At 39.2% G+C, this 14610-nt stretch overlaps 1 protein-coding gene across 4 annotated transcripts in view; it reads right to left on the reverse strand.

Moving 5' to 3' along the window:
- Positions 1 to 583: 583 nt before the first annotated feature.
- Positions 584 to 14610, reverse strand: part of GPR63 (G protein-coupled receptor 63) — a 48829-nt gene continuing 34802 nt past the window's right edge. For all 4 annotated transcript variants that reach the window (XM_060616221.3, XM_060616219.3, XM_060616220.3 and 1 more), the window contains one exon: positions 584 to 3326. In XM_060616221.3, the coding sequence (XP_060472204.1) occupies positions 1919 to 3178 (1260 nt within the window). In that variant the 5' untranslated portion in view covers positions 3179 to 3326 and the 3' untranslated portion in view covers positions 584 to 1918. The remainder of the gene's footprint in view (positions 3327 to 14610) is intronic.

Below are 14610 nucleotides of genomic sequence, written 5' to 3' on the forward strand. Positions count from 1 at the left end.
GAAGCCAAAGACTGATGCTGACATCAGCTGGACTCTTCACAAATCTCTACTCTCATGTGGAAAAAAGCACATTAAAGTTGGGCACGATTCATTTAATCCAGCTCTGTGGTTGTAAAACTGAAGAAACAGAGGCTTTTTCCCCACTGGCTCACAAAGCACTAAGATTCCAAAAAGATGCTATAAAAATCCAAAAATGGTTAACTTAGCTATTTATAAAGCCCATGAGGGGCGGCTGGGTGGTTCAACTGGTTAAACATCCGACTTCAGCTCAGGTCATGATCTCTTGGTTTGTGAGTTTGAGCCCTGCATTGGGCTCTGTGCTGACAGCTCAGAGGGGCAGGTCTTCGGCAAGAGAAAAATAGTTTGAAACCCCAGATTTGCCCTATTAGAACTTGCTCTATGCTCAGACCAGGGCTTATCTTTGCCTCTTTGTGGGAGACACACTTTTGAGCATATTCACAAATTCCAGCCCTGCTGTGGGCAAACCCCAGGGCAGTAATGCTGTTCCGCCCAGAATATTTAGAAACAGCTGGACAACTGGGAACCTCTGAAGCTGCAAGGCCAAGACTTCCACACAGCTGTATTTAACTTCTCCATAATTGTCAGTCACTTGTTTTGAAAAAAAAAAAAAATCACCTTATTTCTTTATAGCCTTATTTATCTGAGATCTTTAAATTCCAAGGGTGATTGTGAATGATTTTTTTTGTATCTTCCACACTTACTGCAATGTTTTCACGTTTCTTTTGGTAATTAAAAAAAAGTGAAGCTATTTTTAAAAGGAAGGTTTTAGTCTAAAAAAATTACATGATACCCAGAGTTCCTTCTTGACTATGAAATAATAAACCAGAATGATACATCTATGTGGCACAGTAGAACAGGAGTCTCAGGATTCAGACAGATATTTTGAAGTCCAGCTCTACCATTAACCTTGGGCAGGATTTTAGTCTCTCTGAGACTTGCTTTCTTCACAAAAAAGAAAATACTACCCACCTCACAGGATGCTGTGAGGATAAAATAATGCACAGTGCCTGGAAGATGGTAGGCGTCCAATAAATGGGAAGTCCTTCTCCCCACTAGACTCTGTGAGAATTCTTGAGTAAAGGAAACACCAGCCCACTCAACTCAATCCCATTTAAATTAGCAGGGATGCTCTGTCTCCTCGACTTTGCCCTATTTGCTCCAAAGAATCACTATCGTGCTTAGAAAAATGTCTACATTTTTACGTTCTCTCCTTTAAAACTGGACATGCAGATAAAACATTTTTTAAAAACTATCTTCCTAGAAATGATAATGCAATGTTCCCTAAAGCACAACATGTATAAAAACAATTCTGAAAAACATGACTAAATCAGTTTGTACATTATTTCTTAAAGTGCACCAAAGTAAATATTAATGACCTTTAAAATGTCACTAACCCCCTTGGGTTATTTTTTTTTAATAAAAGTAAGTATTTATCTACTGAGACATAGGTGGTTTTGGCTCCAATGTGATGGCAAAAAGCAGCAATGTCTTCCAGAAAAAAACCCGATAAACTCAATTAAGCATACCTTAGCAGCATACAAAACACCTACAATTCAATGTAACTGCAGGCTCAATAAGCACAATCCTGATTCCTGCTTCAAAAACAAAATCAATCAAAGAAACAAAAAAACCATCTCCCCACACTAAATCAAGGATTTCTCTTGAACCTTGGAGGTAACATTTGTGATCATTTCCCTATTGTGTATCCTCGGTAACAGAATTATAACTAACCACCATTCTTTCTTTACACTGCACGCGCGCACACACACACACACACACACACACACACACTCACCCTATAAAAAACAATGAAATATACTTGGAGAACCCATGTGAGAGAAAACTCAAAGTCCGATAAAGAACAACCATCACCCAAAATGTTAGGCAGTTCCAATATTCACACCACTGTTCGGTGTTCCCCACACACATAGACAGCACTGGGACGGATTCTTCTCCTTGTGTGGCCGGGAAGACTCGGCAAAAACTTGAAGGATTTAGGCATCATGTCCAGGCAGGCGTCATGGAATTTCTTAATCCTCCAGTAGTAAATCAGTGGGTTCAATGCAGACTTGAGGTAGCAGAGCCAGAGTAGCCAGGTGCTAATCTCAAAAAAGTTGTGCTTATAGTAAAAGTGCTCACTGAATGTTGCCACAAGGCTGTAAGTGGTGAACGGGGCCCAGCAGATGATGAAGACAGCAAAGAGAATCAAAATGGTGGTGAAGGCACGTGTTTTAAAGCCCATGTCAATGCTCATCTGGAAGGGTCTCTGTAGACTCATGAGACCCAGTTTGCTGGCCTGGCTGAGGCATATCCCCTCGGGGTAGCTATGGATCCTCAAGGCATTGTGCCGAAGGGTGTTGAGTATGCCCATAAATGAATACAGTATCACCAGGAAGGGTATGAAGAAAGAAACTAGAGTAATCAAAATCACATAAGCTTGATAACCTGGATTGGTTGTATACCCAAACACACACTGGGGGGCTCGAGAAGGGATCTGCAGGTCAGGGTTTCCTACAGCCAAAGGAAAAGCTATACAAAAGGAAGCCGTCCAAGAAACAGCAATTAGAATCTTTGCCCTATATGGATTTAGTTTATCCTGCCTCTGGACTATAATAAGGAACCTATCAATGCTAATGATGAGCAGGATGGCTACTCCCTCTATCACAAACAACCAGAAAAACATAGCAGATACCCTACAGAAGAATTTCCCAAAAATCCATCTTGTAGTAAGAATAGTTACCAAGGCAAAGGGCATGTTCAGCACTGCAAGCAACATGTCTGCAAATGCCAGGCTGGCAAGGAGAATGTTAATTGCAGAGCGCATGGCAGCTTTTTGGTAAACCATCAAACAAACAACCAAGTTCCCAAGAAAAGATACAAACAGAATAAATATCATTATAGCAGAAAGAATGATCTGGAGAGGCAAGTTTAGGCTCTTAAAAACTGCTGGTGTTGGGGTTACAGCTGTGCTATTCACTGTCAAGGAACTGATCCCAGTGGGAGCCATGGTTTCCATACTGTATCTGAGCAATGGACCAACGCCGTGATGTTGGAATGGCGGAGGGACCGTAATGTTCATGTAAGTGTTTTCATAGACTACAAATGTTGTGTTCGTTGCCCCAGTATGGGACGCAGTCAACACTGCAGAGAAGACCATGGTTTCAGCAGGATGGAAGGCGCTGGCAGAGATGTGGGCGTTCTTCAAGCATTTCAACACACAGCAGCAGTATCATGTTTCACTGATGGACTTGGAAACACATTCTGGAAAATGGACAGAGTTCCATCTTCCAAAGGAGACCTTTTCCCTGCAAACAAGCCCAAAATACAAAAAGTAAATGAGAAATGGGCTTTGTAAATAACATTTAACTTCTTACCTTCATCATGAAATACCACTTTTTTAAACCGTGAAAAATACCTAAGTCTCTTAGCCTAATGAGCACTAAAATATTGTTGTTCTGTTTTATATTTGTCAACCATGATGGAATTTTCATGACATTTATAAATAAAGTGAAAGTGAAGAGAATCAAACTGTATTACTGCCTCAAAAGCAAAAGTTACAACCTTCCAGTTAATTTTTCTTTTAAATTTCCAATAGCAGCATGGCCTTTCCACAGTCACTATTAATAGAGATTTTAGTATCTGGTTCTCCTGAGATTACTAATATTTTTCTTAATAACTCTTTGGTACAGGTTCATATTCCATTTTTACAATAACACAAAAAATATTTGGCAAAGAATACTGAATTCAGTTTCTATTTAACGCATGATAATCACACACTTTTGTTCTAACCCCCTATAGGTACTAGGTTATTTTCTATGAAGGTCTAAAATAAGTTTCCTGGCTTTCTATTTTTGTGTGTGTTTCTTCTCTGAAATCCCAACACCAACCATACTGGAGAAGTTATTCAAGAAGAGAAGAAAATTATACATTATAAGTCTTGGTCATATTTTTAAGACTGTTTTTTTTCTAAAGCTCTCTTTGCTTCTCATAGTCCCTCTTCTTGCCCATGCCCATCCATTTCCATCTTTTAATTTCTGGTTTATATAATCTTCTCAATTTCTTCTCCCTAAAACAGACCTGGCTAGGTGTTAGCAACTTGATAAAATATGTCAAACAAATAATAAAATGGGGATTCTAAAAGGAGATGACCAGAAAAACGTTCCAGTATGAAGAAATCTACTACAGAAAAGTTACTAAGATATATGGTTCTCTTGTTCCAAAAAGTTTCTTATCACCTTTCTTTTATCCTTACCTCCAACTTCTTATCAATTTCTGTAACCCTAGAATTTTCTATAAGGGACTTTCTTAACCTACTATCTAACCTACTTTTGTGGTATGGGCTCTTCTTTCTTTACTGGGGAGGTAACCTTTTTAATAGAAAGGACTCTTTGTATTCCTGAGTAGATTCTTTTAATAAATCTCTTTTAATAAATTTTAATAAAATTCTTTTAATAAATCCCCAATATTGGGGGGGGGGGAAATAAATGCACAGAAGTTTAAAACAACACTGTAATTTGTTCATTATCTGAACTTAGAATTAAGACATCAGTTTTAAGTGAAAATGCAAAAAAATTCACTTACTTCTTGGGGTATGAGGGGTGAAGGCATCCCACTTGCAAAACCAAGATCCAGCACTGGACCCAACTCACAGGCTCTCTACATACTTGTATCTACCCCTCTTCATTGTCTAGGGCTGCCTTTATGAATAAAGAGAATACTAATCTGTTCAAAATATTAATTTATTTATTCTCATTTTTATAGCTTAAGTTCTTTGTCCCTATTAGGTTTTTATCCATCTTTACATAGTCACTTTCAAATGCAAAATATATCTGAATAAGAGACCACACTAATCCAGTAACTTTCAAACTTTATTAACTACAAAGGTCCAATGTGTAGGGAGCAGTGGCAGCTGGAAAGCTTTACAATATAATCACCATAAGTCTCTTTAAAAACTACCTAAATATAGTGGCGCTTGGGTGGCTCAGTCAGTTAAGCATGTGACTTGGCTCAGATCATGATCTCACAGTTTGTGAGTTTGAGCCCTGCATCAGGCTCTATGCTGATAGCTCAGAGCCTGGATCCTATTTCGGATCCTGTGTCTCCCTCTCTCTCTGCTCCTCCCCCATTCCCTCCCTCTCTCTCTCTCTCTCTCTCTCTCTCTCTCTCAAAAATAAACATTAAAACTTTTTAAAATTACCTAAATATAATAAATAAAATTGCCTAAACATGCATACAAATAAGAATAAAGACTGTATTTGCTACACAAATCAGTTTCAATACATCTATCTCTAAAGAAAAACCATAAAGGCAAACGTGTATCTTTTTTATGTTTATTTATTTTTGAGAGAGACCAAGCATGTGGGGGAGGAAGGGGGAGGGGGGGAGAGAGAGAGAGAGAGAGAGAGAGAGAGAGAGAGAGAGAGAGAGAATGAATCCCAAGCAAACTCCATGCTGTTGGCACAGAGCCTGACACAGGGCTCGATCCCACAAACTGAGCCAAAATCAAGACTTCGATGCTTAACTGACTGAGCCAAACAGGCGCGCCACAAATGTATATCTTAAGCCTAATGTAATAGCTATAATTGTGTGTGACCAAGTAAAACAAACATATTTCCATCCTGGAGTAGTATATGATTTATTATTTATTTTTTCTTATTGAGATATAATTGACATATAACTTTGTTTCATTTGCACAACATAATGATTCAATATTTGTATATGTTGAGAAATGATCACCACCATATAGTTAACATCCATCACCACACAGTTACAAAATTTTTTCCTTAGGATAAGAACTTTTAAGATCTACTCTCTTAGCAAATTTCAAATATGCAATACAGTATCATTAACTATAGTCACCACACTATACATCACCACGACTTACTTTATAACTGGAAGTTTGTACCTTTTGACCCCCTTCACGAATTTCACCCACATCTATCCCCCACCACTGGCAACCATCAATCTTGTTCTCTCGTATCTACGAGCTTGGTTATTGGGGTTTTTCTTATTTTTTGTTTTAGATTCCATTTAAAAGGTCATATAGTATGTGTCTTTGATGGGTTTCACTTAGCATAACGCCCTTGAGGTCCATCATATTGTTGTAAATGGCGAGATTTCACTCTTTTTATGGATAAAAATGGATAATATTCCATTGTGTATATATGCCACGATTTCTTTATCCATTCATCCATCAATGGACACTTAAGTTGTTTCCATATCTTGGTTATTGTAAATAATGCTGCAATGAACATGGGGGTGCATATATCTTTCTGAGTTCGTGTTTTTGTTTTCTTCAGATACTCAAGAGTGGAACTGTTGAATATATGATAGGTCTATTTTTAATTTCTTGAGAAATTTCCATACTGTTTCTATAGCAGCTGCACCAATTTAGATTTCCACCAATAGTGCATGACAGTTCCTTTTTTTCCACATCCTCACCAATACTTATTTCTTGTTTTTTTGATAATAGCCATTCTAATAGGTGTGAGGTAACGTCTCACTGGTTTTGGTTTGCGTTTCCTTGATGATTACTGAAGTTGAGCATCTTTTCATTTACCTGTTGGCCATCTGTATGTCTTCTTTGGGAAAATGTCTATTCAGATCTTCTGCTCACTTTTTATTAGGATTTTTTTTTTTTGCTGTTGAATTATAGGAGTTCTTTATGAATTTTGGATATTAACTCCTCATCAGATATATGATTTGTAAATATTTTCTCCCATTCAGTAGGCTGCCTTTTTATTTTGTTGATAGACACACTTTAAAACATTTGGTCTCCTTGACCATGTTGAAGAACAAAAACAAAAAAATGGGATGGAGCCAAAGAGGAACCACAATTTAGAAGATGCTTTTTAGGTTGTTATATAAACATATACAGTCATAATATTTTTCTGCCATCAAACCCTCCCATTACTATAAAAACTTCTAACTTAATTCAAAAATTCATTCATCAAATATTTATTCAAGTACCTTGTATGTACCAGGCACTAGAGAGGCAGAAATTAATAAGTGGTTCCTGGACTTCTGGTTAAAAAGTGCAGACCAATGGAGCACTTGGGTGGCTCAGTTGGTTAAGCGCCCAACTTCAGCTCAGGTCATGATCTTACTCTGTGTTGACAGCTCAGAGCCTGGAGCTTGCTTGGGATTCTGTGTCTCCCTCTCTCTCTGCCCCTCGCCCCACTCAGGCTCGCTCGCTCACTCACTCTCTCTCTCTCTCTCCTCCCCCTCCAAAACATAAACATTAAAAAAAATTTTTTTAAGTGCAGACTGACCATAGACCCTGCATCTCAAAATCATACTTGAAATGTCAGTAAAGGATTTTCTAAACAAAATGTACATCCCAAAGGACAAAAGGTATGAAGGAAATATACACTAATAGATAAGGGATTTTTTTTAAAGTGTCTCAAGACAAAAAGCAGATAGCAACATGGTAGCTGACTGAACAGAACAGAGACCTCTTTATCCTCAATACTTCCAGGGAAATAAGCTTAGAAGAAGCTGACACACCCTGTAGACATATCTCCAGAGCAACTCTGGATTGGAAGGTAGGATTACAGAAAGTAGGTGGCACTGAAAACTGTTAAACTGACTGAAAACCCATCTCCAGAGCCACCAGAACCCCACTCCATGCCCAGGTCTCCCCTCTTGTAAGCAACCACAGGAAATCACACACTCTCATTCCATCAGCACAAGTCTGTGGCACAACTGAATCTGATAAGCATAAACTTAAGAGTATCAGTGCAGGGCTGAAAACAGAGAGACTCCATGAATAGCTGCACATTCCATAAGAGCACCTCGCCTTCTTCTCCACCCAAAGTGCTGTTCCCAAAGCACCAGCAGCCTGGCATGTGCTACCCATGCAGGACTAAAAGGTTTGTCGATTCCAATAATTAGAAAGCCCTAGAGTAAAAAACTCTAGATTCTAACATTTGATGGCACCCTAAGAAAAATGCTACCTTGGTGCCCAATCACCTTGCATACTGAAGTCCACCCACTATCAAGCCAACCCATGCACATAGAGCTTTGCATCAGCTTTTTGGTGTCTATTAAATATAAATGGTCCATTTCTCTAATATATAAGGAATCTACAAAGGAATTAAAGGCAATTTTATAGTTAAACATTAAGAACCAGAATTTATAAATATCAAGGAACACAGCATGCATGGACTTAATAATGCCTTTGCCCTGGTATCTATACAGTGTTCTTTATTCACTGTTAAAAGATTCTTCCCTCTATGTTAAAAGATTCTTCCCTCTCAGGACTCCTCATCAAATACAATTGTGATCTGAAGTTTCTTTGTAATTTTATATAAAACTAAATAAAAGTTTAAAAAATTTTTAACGTTTATTCACTTTTGAGAGGCAGAGACAGACAGAGCGTGAGTGGGGGAGGGGCAGAGAGAGAGGGAGACACAGAATCTGTAGCTGGCTCCAGGCTCCTTCCGAGCTATCAGCACAAAGCTCCGTGCAGGGCTCATACCTAGGATCCATGAGATCACGACCTGAGCTAAAGTTGGACGCTTAACCGACTGAGCCACCCAGGCAACCCTAAATAAAAGTTGTACAGGGGTGCCTGGGTGGCTCAGTCGGTTAAGCGTCCGACTTCGGCTCAGATCATGATCTCCTGGTCCATGATTTCGAGCCCCGCGCCGGGCTCTGTGCTGACTACTCAGAGCCTGGAGCCTGTTTCAGATTCTGTGTCTCCCTCTCTCTGCCCCTCCCCTATTCACGCTCTGTCTCTCTCTGTCTCAAAAATAAGTAAACGTTAAAAAAAATTTTTTTTTAAAGTTGTACAGTTAAAATATGCATTTCCAAAAAATAAAATAAAATTTACATTTCCAAAGGAAATGGGACAGTAGCAACATGAGAACTAGAAAATTAGCTTATTTTGATAATATCTGTATAAGAGTCATAATGTTTAATCTATCTTTATTTGCCATCAGGGGAAACTCTTACTACATTTTCCAAAGAAGAACTTAAAATTCTGTGTAAATGTGTGCATACATGTACATATACACACCCTACACGTAATGTGCACATGTAAAACTCACATAAGGCAGAAGTAATTGGACTTATGATTCTTTCCTTCTTCTTAAGGGATCTACAGAAACAACACTGGGGTAACTAGGTTAATGATATGAGGAAAGTGTTTTACGTTTGGACTGTGCCAGAATGCCACAATTACTGGGGTATCAGTGCCTAGAATGGACAGTGGAGGTTGTAGTATTCTCTGGCCTTACCTGCTACTGCTACCTTATTCTCTGCAAAGATTATATTCTAGAAGGCATAGACTGATTTTATTAATTTCACAGTTCCCTCTATTATGCTTTGCATACAGCCCAATACATATTTAGAAAATTAAGTTCATTTGCACTGTTTTGTGAGATTAAGGAATTTCTTCTTTACTCACTTTAATATTTAATTATGTGACATATGCACATAATTTTTAAATAATCAAATGATTTTTTAAATGACAGTTGAGCCCTGTACCACCCTTCACCAATCCATTACCATTTTCTGCAGTAGCCATTTTAAATTATTTCAAAGGCTTTTCAAGTACTTATTCTTTATATATCTAAATAATATGAAGAAATTGCTACCTTTTGATTCATCAATATTATATATTAAATCTTGACTTCCTATTAGAATAGATGACAATTTAGATGTCATAGTAACTCCAACTTATTTCTGCTCCCTTCATACTACCAAAATCTTATTTGAAAATTTGAATTACAATAGACATTAATATAAACATTAATATATTTATATAAATAGTATATCTGTCAGTAAACCAATAGAATATTTTCTTTCATATATAAATTTTGAATTTCCTAGAATAATTAACTTATTTTTTATTTTCAATTTTTAGAAGTAACTACCAATAATTTTTTTCACCTGTTCCACCTGATAAATTCTATACCTACAAGTATTTAATTTTGAAAGGCCAAATTTATCAACTACATTTTTATATCCGAGTCATACTTTCATCCTCCTATCCCTCCCTGGAGTGGTTACTTCCCAGATCTGCTATGCAGAAGGCAGAGACACCCTTTTACTACCATCCTGGAAATCCTCCTTTCTGCTTTTGGCTCTTGGCTTCCACATTTCCTAGGCCCTTTTTCTTCCACTTCACTGCTTCCTTTATTTTCTTCTTTCCCAGGAACTGTTTGCTCAATTGCTTTCGAAGGAAGAACACAAGGGAAGTAAATTTTGGGGCGCCTGGGTGGCTCAGCTGGTTAGGCGTCTGACTCTTGATTTCGGCTCAGGTTGTGATCCCAGGGTTGTGGGATGGAGCCTGGCGTCAGGCTCCATGCTGAGCATGAAGCCTGTTTAAGTTTCTCTCCCTCTCTCCCTCTGACCCCCTTCACCTCTTTCTCAAATAAAATTTTTTAAAAATTTAAAAAACAAAGGAGGTAAATTTTGAGTCCCTGGATGCTTGAATAAGTCATTATTCTGTCCCTTAATTGCCCTTGCTTAGAATTCTCCAATAAAAATAATTTTCTCTGAGAATTCTGAAGGTGTTCAGGTGGTTCTCAAAGGTAAGGGTTCATAAGAATCACCTGGAGCACCTGTTAAAATACAGACTGCTGAACCCCACCCAGAGTCACTAATTCTGTAGTCTGTGGTGGGTCCCAGAATTGCATTTCTGTTAGATGGGGGTGGGGGGGGGTGTGGAAAGTAAATCGAGAACTTTACATTTCAGACACAAGGATTAGATGAAGAACCAAAAAGCTTTATTAACCACTATGGAAGTAACTTCTATCTGCTACAGCCCCAGAGATGACATTTCTGAAAACTAAACCAAAGTCCAATCCTGTGGGTGGCTCTATCACAATGTAAATTGTATTCTCAATCTTATAGAGTCTTCTTCTGTTAAAATTAGAGCACTGATTGGGAGGGAATCAGGGCCTGAATATTGACATGGGTGTACATGGGGATTTTGATGAAGCTGAGGACCTTGTTCTGTGGTCTTCCTGGCCAACAGAAATGGCCTTTCCTCCCCTTAAATAAAGAGGTTAGTCTCTCGTCGCCTGAAGAGTCACTGAGGAAGGGCCTCACCTTACGTAGTTCTTTGCAAGGGACTTTTGCTCTTCCTACAGCCCTTGCCCCACCACCTCTATTGTTTCTGTACCTACAACCAGACTAAAGTCCAAGCAGAATCCAGAGGATGAAGCACAAAGTGTGACCTAGGAAGAAGTACCACTTACATAAAAAGAAATGCAAGGGTTGCCTAGGTGTCTCAGTCGGTTAAGCATCCGACTCTTGATCTTTCAGCTCATGACCTCACAGTTGGTGAGAATGAGCCTACATGGGGCCCTCCACTGACAACACAGAGCCTGCTTGGGATTCTCTCTCTCCCCCCCTTTCTCTGCCCCTCTCCTGCTCGCACGTGCACTCACTCTTTCCCTCTCTCAAAATAAACATTAAAAAAAAAAGAAGAAGAAAGAAATGCAAGACTTTTCCAGTTAAAAACCAGGGAATATGAATGAAAAAGGATTCTGAAGGTAATGAGTCAGGTCAGAAGGAATATATTAGATCAGATCAAATTTATTGATATGGTCATAATAAAAAAAGATTCTAAGATTCTTTGTGTTAGCTCAGCTGACTAATAATAGCTCTAACAGTTTGCTCAATTAATTAACTGAAGGCTGGTCCCAAAAGTCACTTACAATAGATGAAATTGAGATCTCTTAACATCTTTAGTATAGAGGAAGCTATCCAAAGACTTGGGCAGATAGGAATGCTGGACTGGATTTATCATATAATACCTGTTCACCCACCTCTAACTGTGTCACCTGGTAGGATCTAGAGGGCACTGCTTCCACCAAGGCTTTAAGAGATTCACTGATTAAGAGAACCATTAGCATTCTTGAATCTCTATCAAAGCTATTCTTTGCAGACCAAGAGTGGCAATGGGCAATGCTGCCATCCAAGAACTGGGGTTCCTGAATTAAATGGGGTTGGCAGTACCCCAGAGTGGCAGGAGCTAGGTGAGAGCACTTAACCAGAGATGAGGTGAGCACAGTTACCATAATGCAGCAGAGCAAAAGCTAAGTCTGACCTGCAGGATCATTGGTGTCTGATCATGGTGTCTCTAAGAGAGAAATAACTAGAAGCTTATCAAGTCCTACTTGATATGTATAAGCATCAAGGCTATAAAATAGAAAGCAGCAGCCCCTTAGGGTGCCTGGGTAACTCAGGAGGTTAAGCATCTGACTCCTGATTTCAGTTCAGATCATGATCTCACAGTTTGTGAGTTTGAGCCCCGCTTAGGATTCTGTTTTCCTCTTCTTCGCTCTCTGCTCCTCCCCCCACCCATCCCCACTGTCATAAATAAATAAATCTTTTTTAAAAAAGAAAGAAAGGAATTAGCAGTCTCTCAATCATTTCCCAAACTTGAGCCAGTACACAGACCTAGAGCCCCTTGAGTAAAAACAAGCCAGGTCCCCTTCAGGAAGGACCTTGCTACACAGCCCAATCTGTACTATAAATTTTCTTACCAGTCTTCCTCAAAAAACCTGCAGCCAATTACCAGAGTGACTATACACTGAGGAAGGAGAAATAATCAGAATTTTGTGGGATTGCTGAATATGGCTCTGAACCGGCACTCATTTCTGGAGACCCAAAATGGTACTGTGTTGCACCATTCAGAGTAGAGGCTTATGGAAACCATGTGATTAATGAAGTTTGAGCTCAGTTCCAACTCCCACTCATCCCATAACTCATGCCTATATTATTTTCTGAAATATGGAGTTGCAACAGACATATTCAGTAGCGGGAAAATTCCCTTACTGGTTCCTTGACATGTAAGGGCTATGATGGTTTCATTCCTGTAGAGAATACAAAAATTGGGATCACCATCAAGGATTGGAAGGATGAAGATGATCCTTCCTATCACATCCACACTCAACTTGCCTATCTGGCCTTACAGAAACAGATGGGTTTTGTAGACAGCAGATGCTGTACCAGATGTGACTTCATTACTGGAGTAAATCAATACATTCCCTGGCATGTGGCACACAGCTATTGATCTGGCAAATTATTATTTTTTTCTTTACCTGTGTTACCAAAGAACATCTGAGCAGTTTACCTCCAGCTGGCACCCTACTGTCCTACCCCAAGGCTCTATCAACTCTCCAGCACACTGTCAAAATCTAGCCCACAGAGACCTCAATTGCCTTTGCATTCCACAGAATGTCATGCTTTCAACTACAGGCTGAGTGAACAATAAATAGTACCTACTCTCTACACCTTGGTAAGATACGTATGTCCTTTCCCTAAAGGGGAAAGATTCCTGCAAAACTTCAAAGGCCTGCCATCTCTCTACATTTTCTAGGAGTCTTGTAGTATGTCAAAATATCTCTTCCAAGGTGATAGCTGGCTCCACCTATCACTAAAAATCTAGTCCACCCCTTAGTAGGTTTTTTTGAATTTTATGGGTATGTTATTCTGACCCATTTATCAAATAGCTTAAAATTTTTATTTATTTCTGGTTTTGTAGTTGTTGTTGTTTCTTTCACACTAAACCAACATTGATCTTTATTAGTGTATCACACTTTTCTTTACCCGTTTCCTGTATAAAAGTCCTTGAGGATGCAGGCTACCACCTATCTTCTCTATAACCTACCAGGCCCAACACAAAGCTATGTACTCGTGATGCTTAAAATGCAATACACACTTGTAGCACGCTTTACCCATAGAGAAGAAGGTGAGCAGCAAACCAGCCAGATCATGGATCCTTTCAACAGGTGGGCACAGCAAGGACCTGGCTCAGGCTTCTCAGGTCTCCCATTAAAGACCTCTGACCACTCCCGGTCCCAGCTCACTCTGAAGGCTGGCCTGGAGTCCACTGAGCCCAGACTACTGAGAAGAGTTGAGGAGCACCAACTTGAAACAATTACTACTCTAGAACTCTTCTGTACCTTAACGAGCAAAGTCAACACATAACTGGCTACTGGGAAAGACCAGGAGAGGACTAATAGAATAACCCAAGTGTTCTAGCAAATTCATAACTGACAGAGCAGAATATAAACAGGTGAGAATTTGAAATACTAGCCTTACTCAGACTGTCTGCTTCTGTCTTGAACAAAGTGTAAGTCTACAAGAAAGGAGAAAGGAGAGCTCTTGTCTTGACTAACTGAGCATCTCTCTCCTATTCTGGGCCAGAGGCTCTACTAAAAGGAAAAAAGGTCTCACACCACTGTACGTCCTGATATTTGCCACACTCTTAGCCAAAAAAAAAAAAAAAAAATTTCACATGGCCCCAAAACCTCCCTCCCTTCACCCCTACCTTTCCTCTCATTAAGAAATTAAATGGAAAACTTCACCCCTACCTTCACCCCTACCTTTCCTCTCATTAAGAAACGAAATGGAAAACTAAGAGAGGAAAGAAATGATGTATCACACAAAATCCATACTCTTTGCCTAGATTAGACTCTGACTACACATCTAGAGATTCTAATTGGAAAAGAATGGTAAACAAAGAACACACCAGGATGAAAGCAAATAGGCTGAGTATACTCCTGAGTTCTGTTAGGAAGTAGGTGGAACCAGAAATAAAGAACCAGGCAGTTCACCTAAGAGACAGCC

Source organism: Panthera onca, chromosome B2, assembly GCF_046562875.1.
Source record: "Panthera onca isolate mPanOnc1 chromosome B2, mPanOnc1 haplotype 2, whole genome shotgun sequence".
Taxonomy (NCBI): Eukaryota; Metazoa; Chordata; class Mammalia; order Carnivora; family Felidae; genus Panthera; species Panthera onca.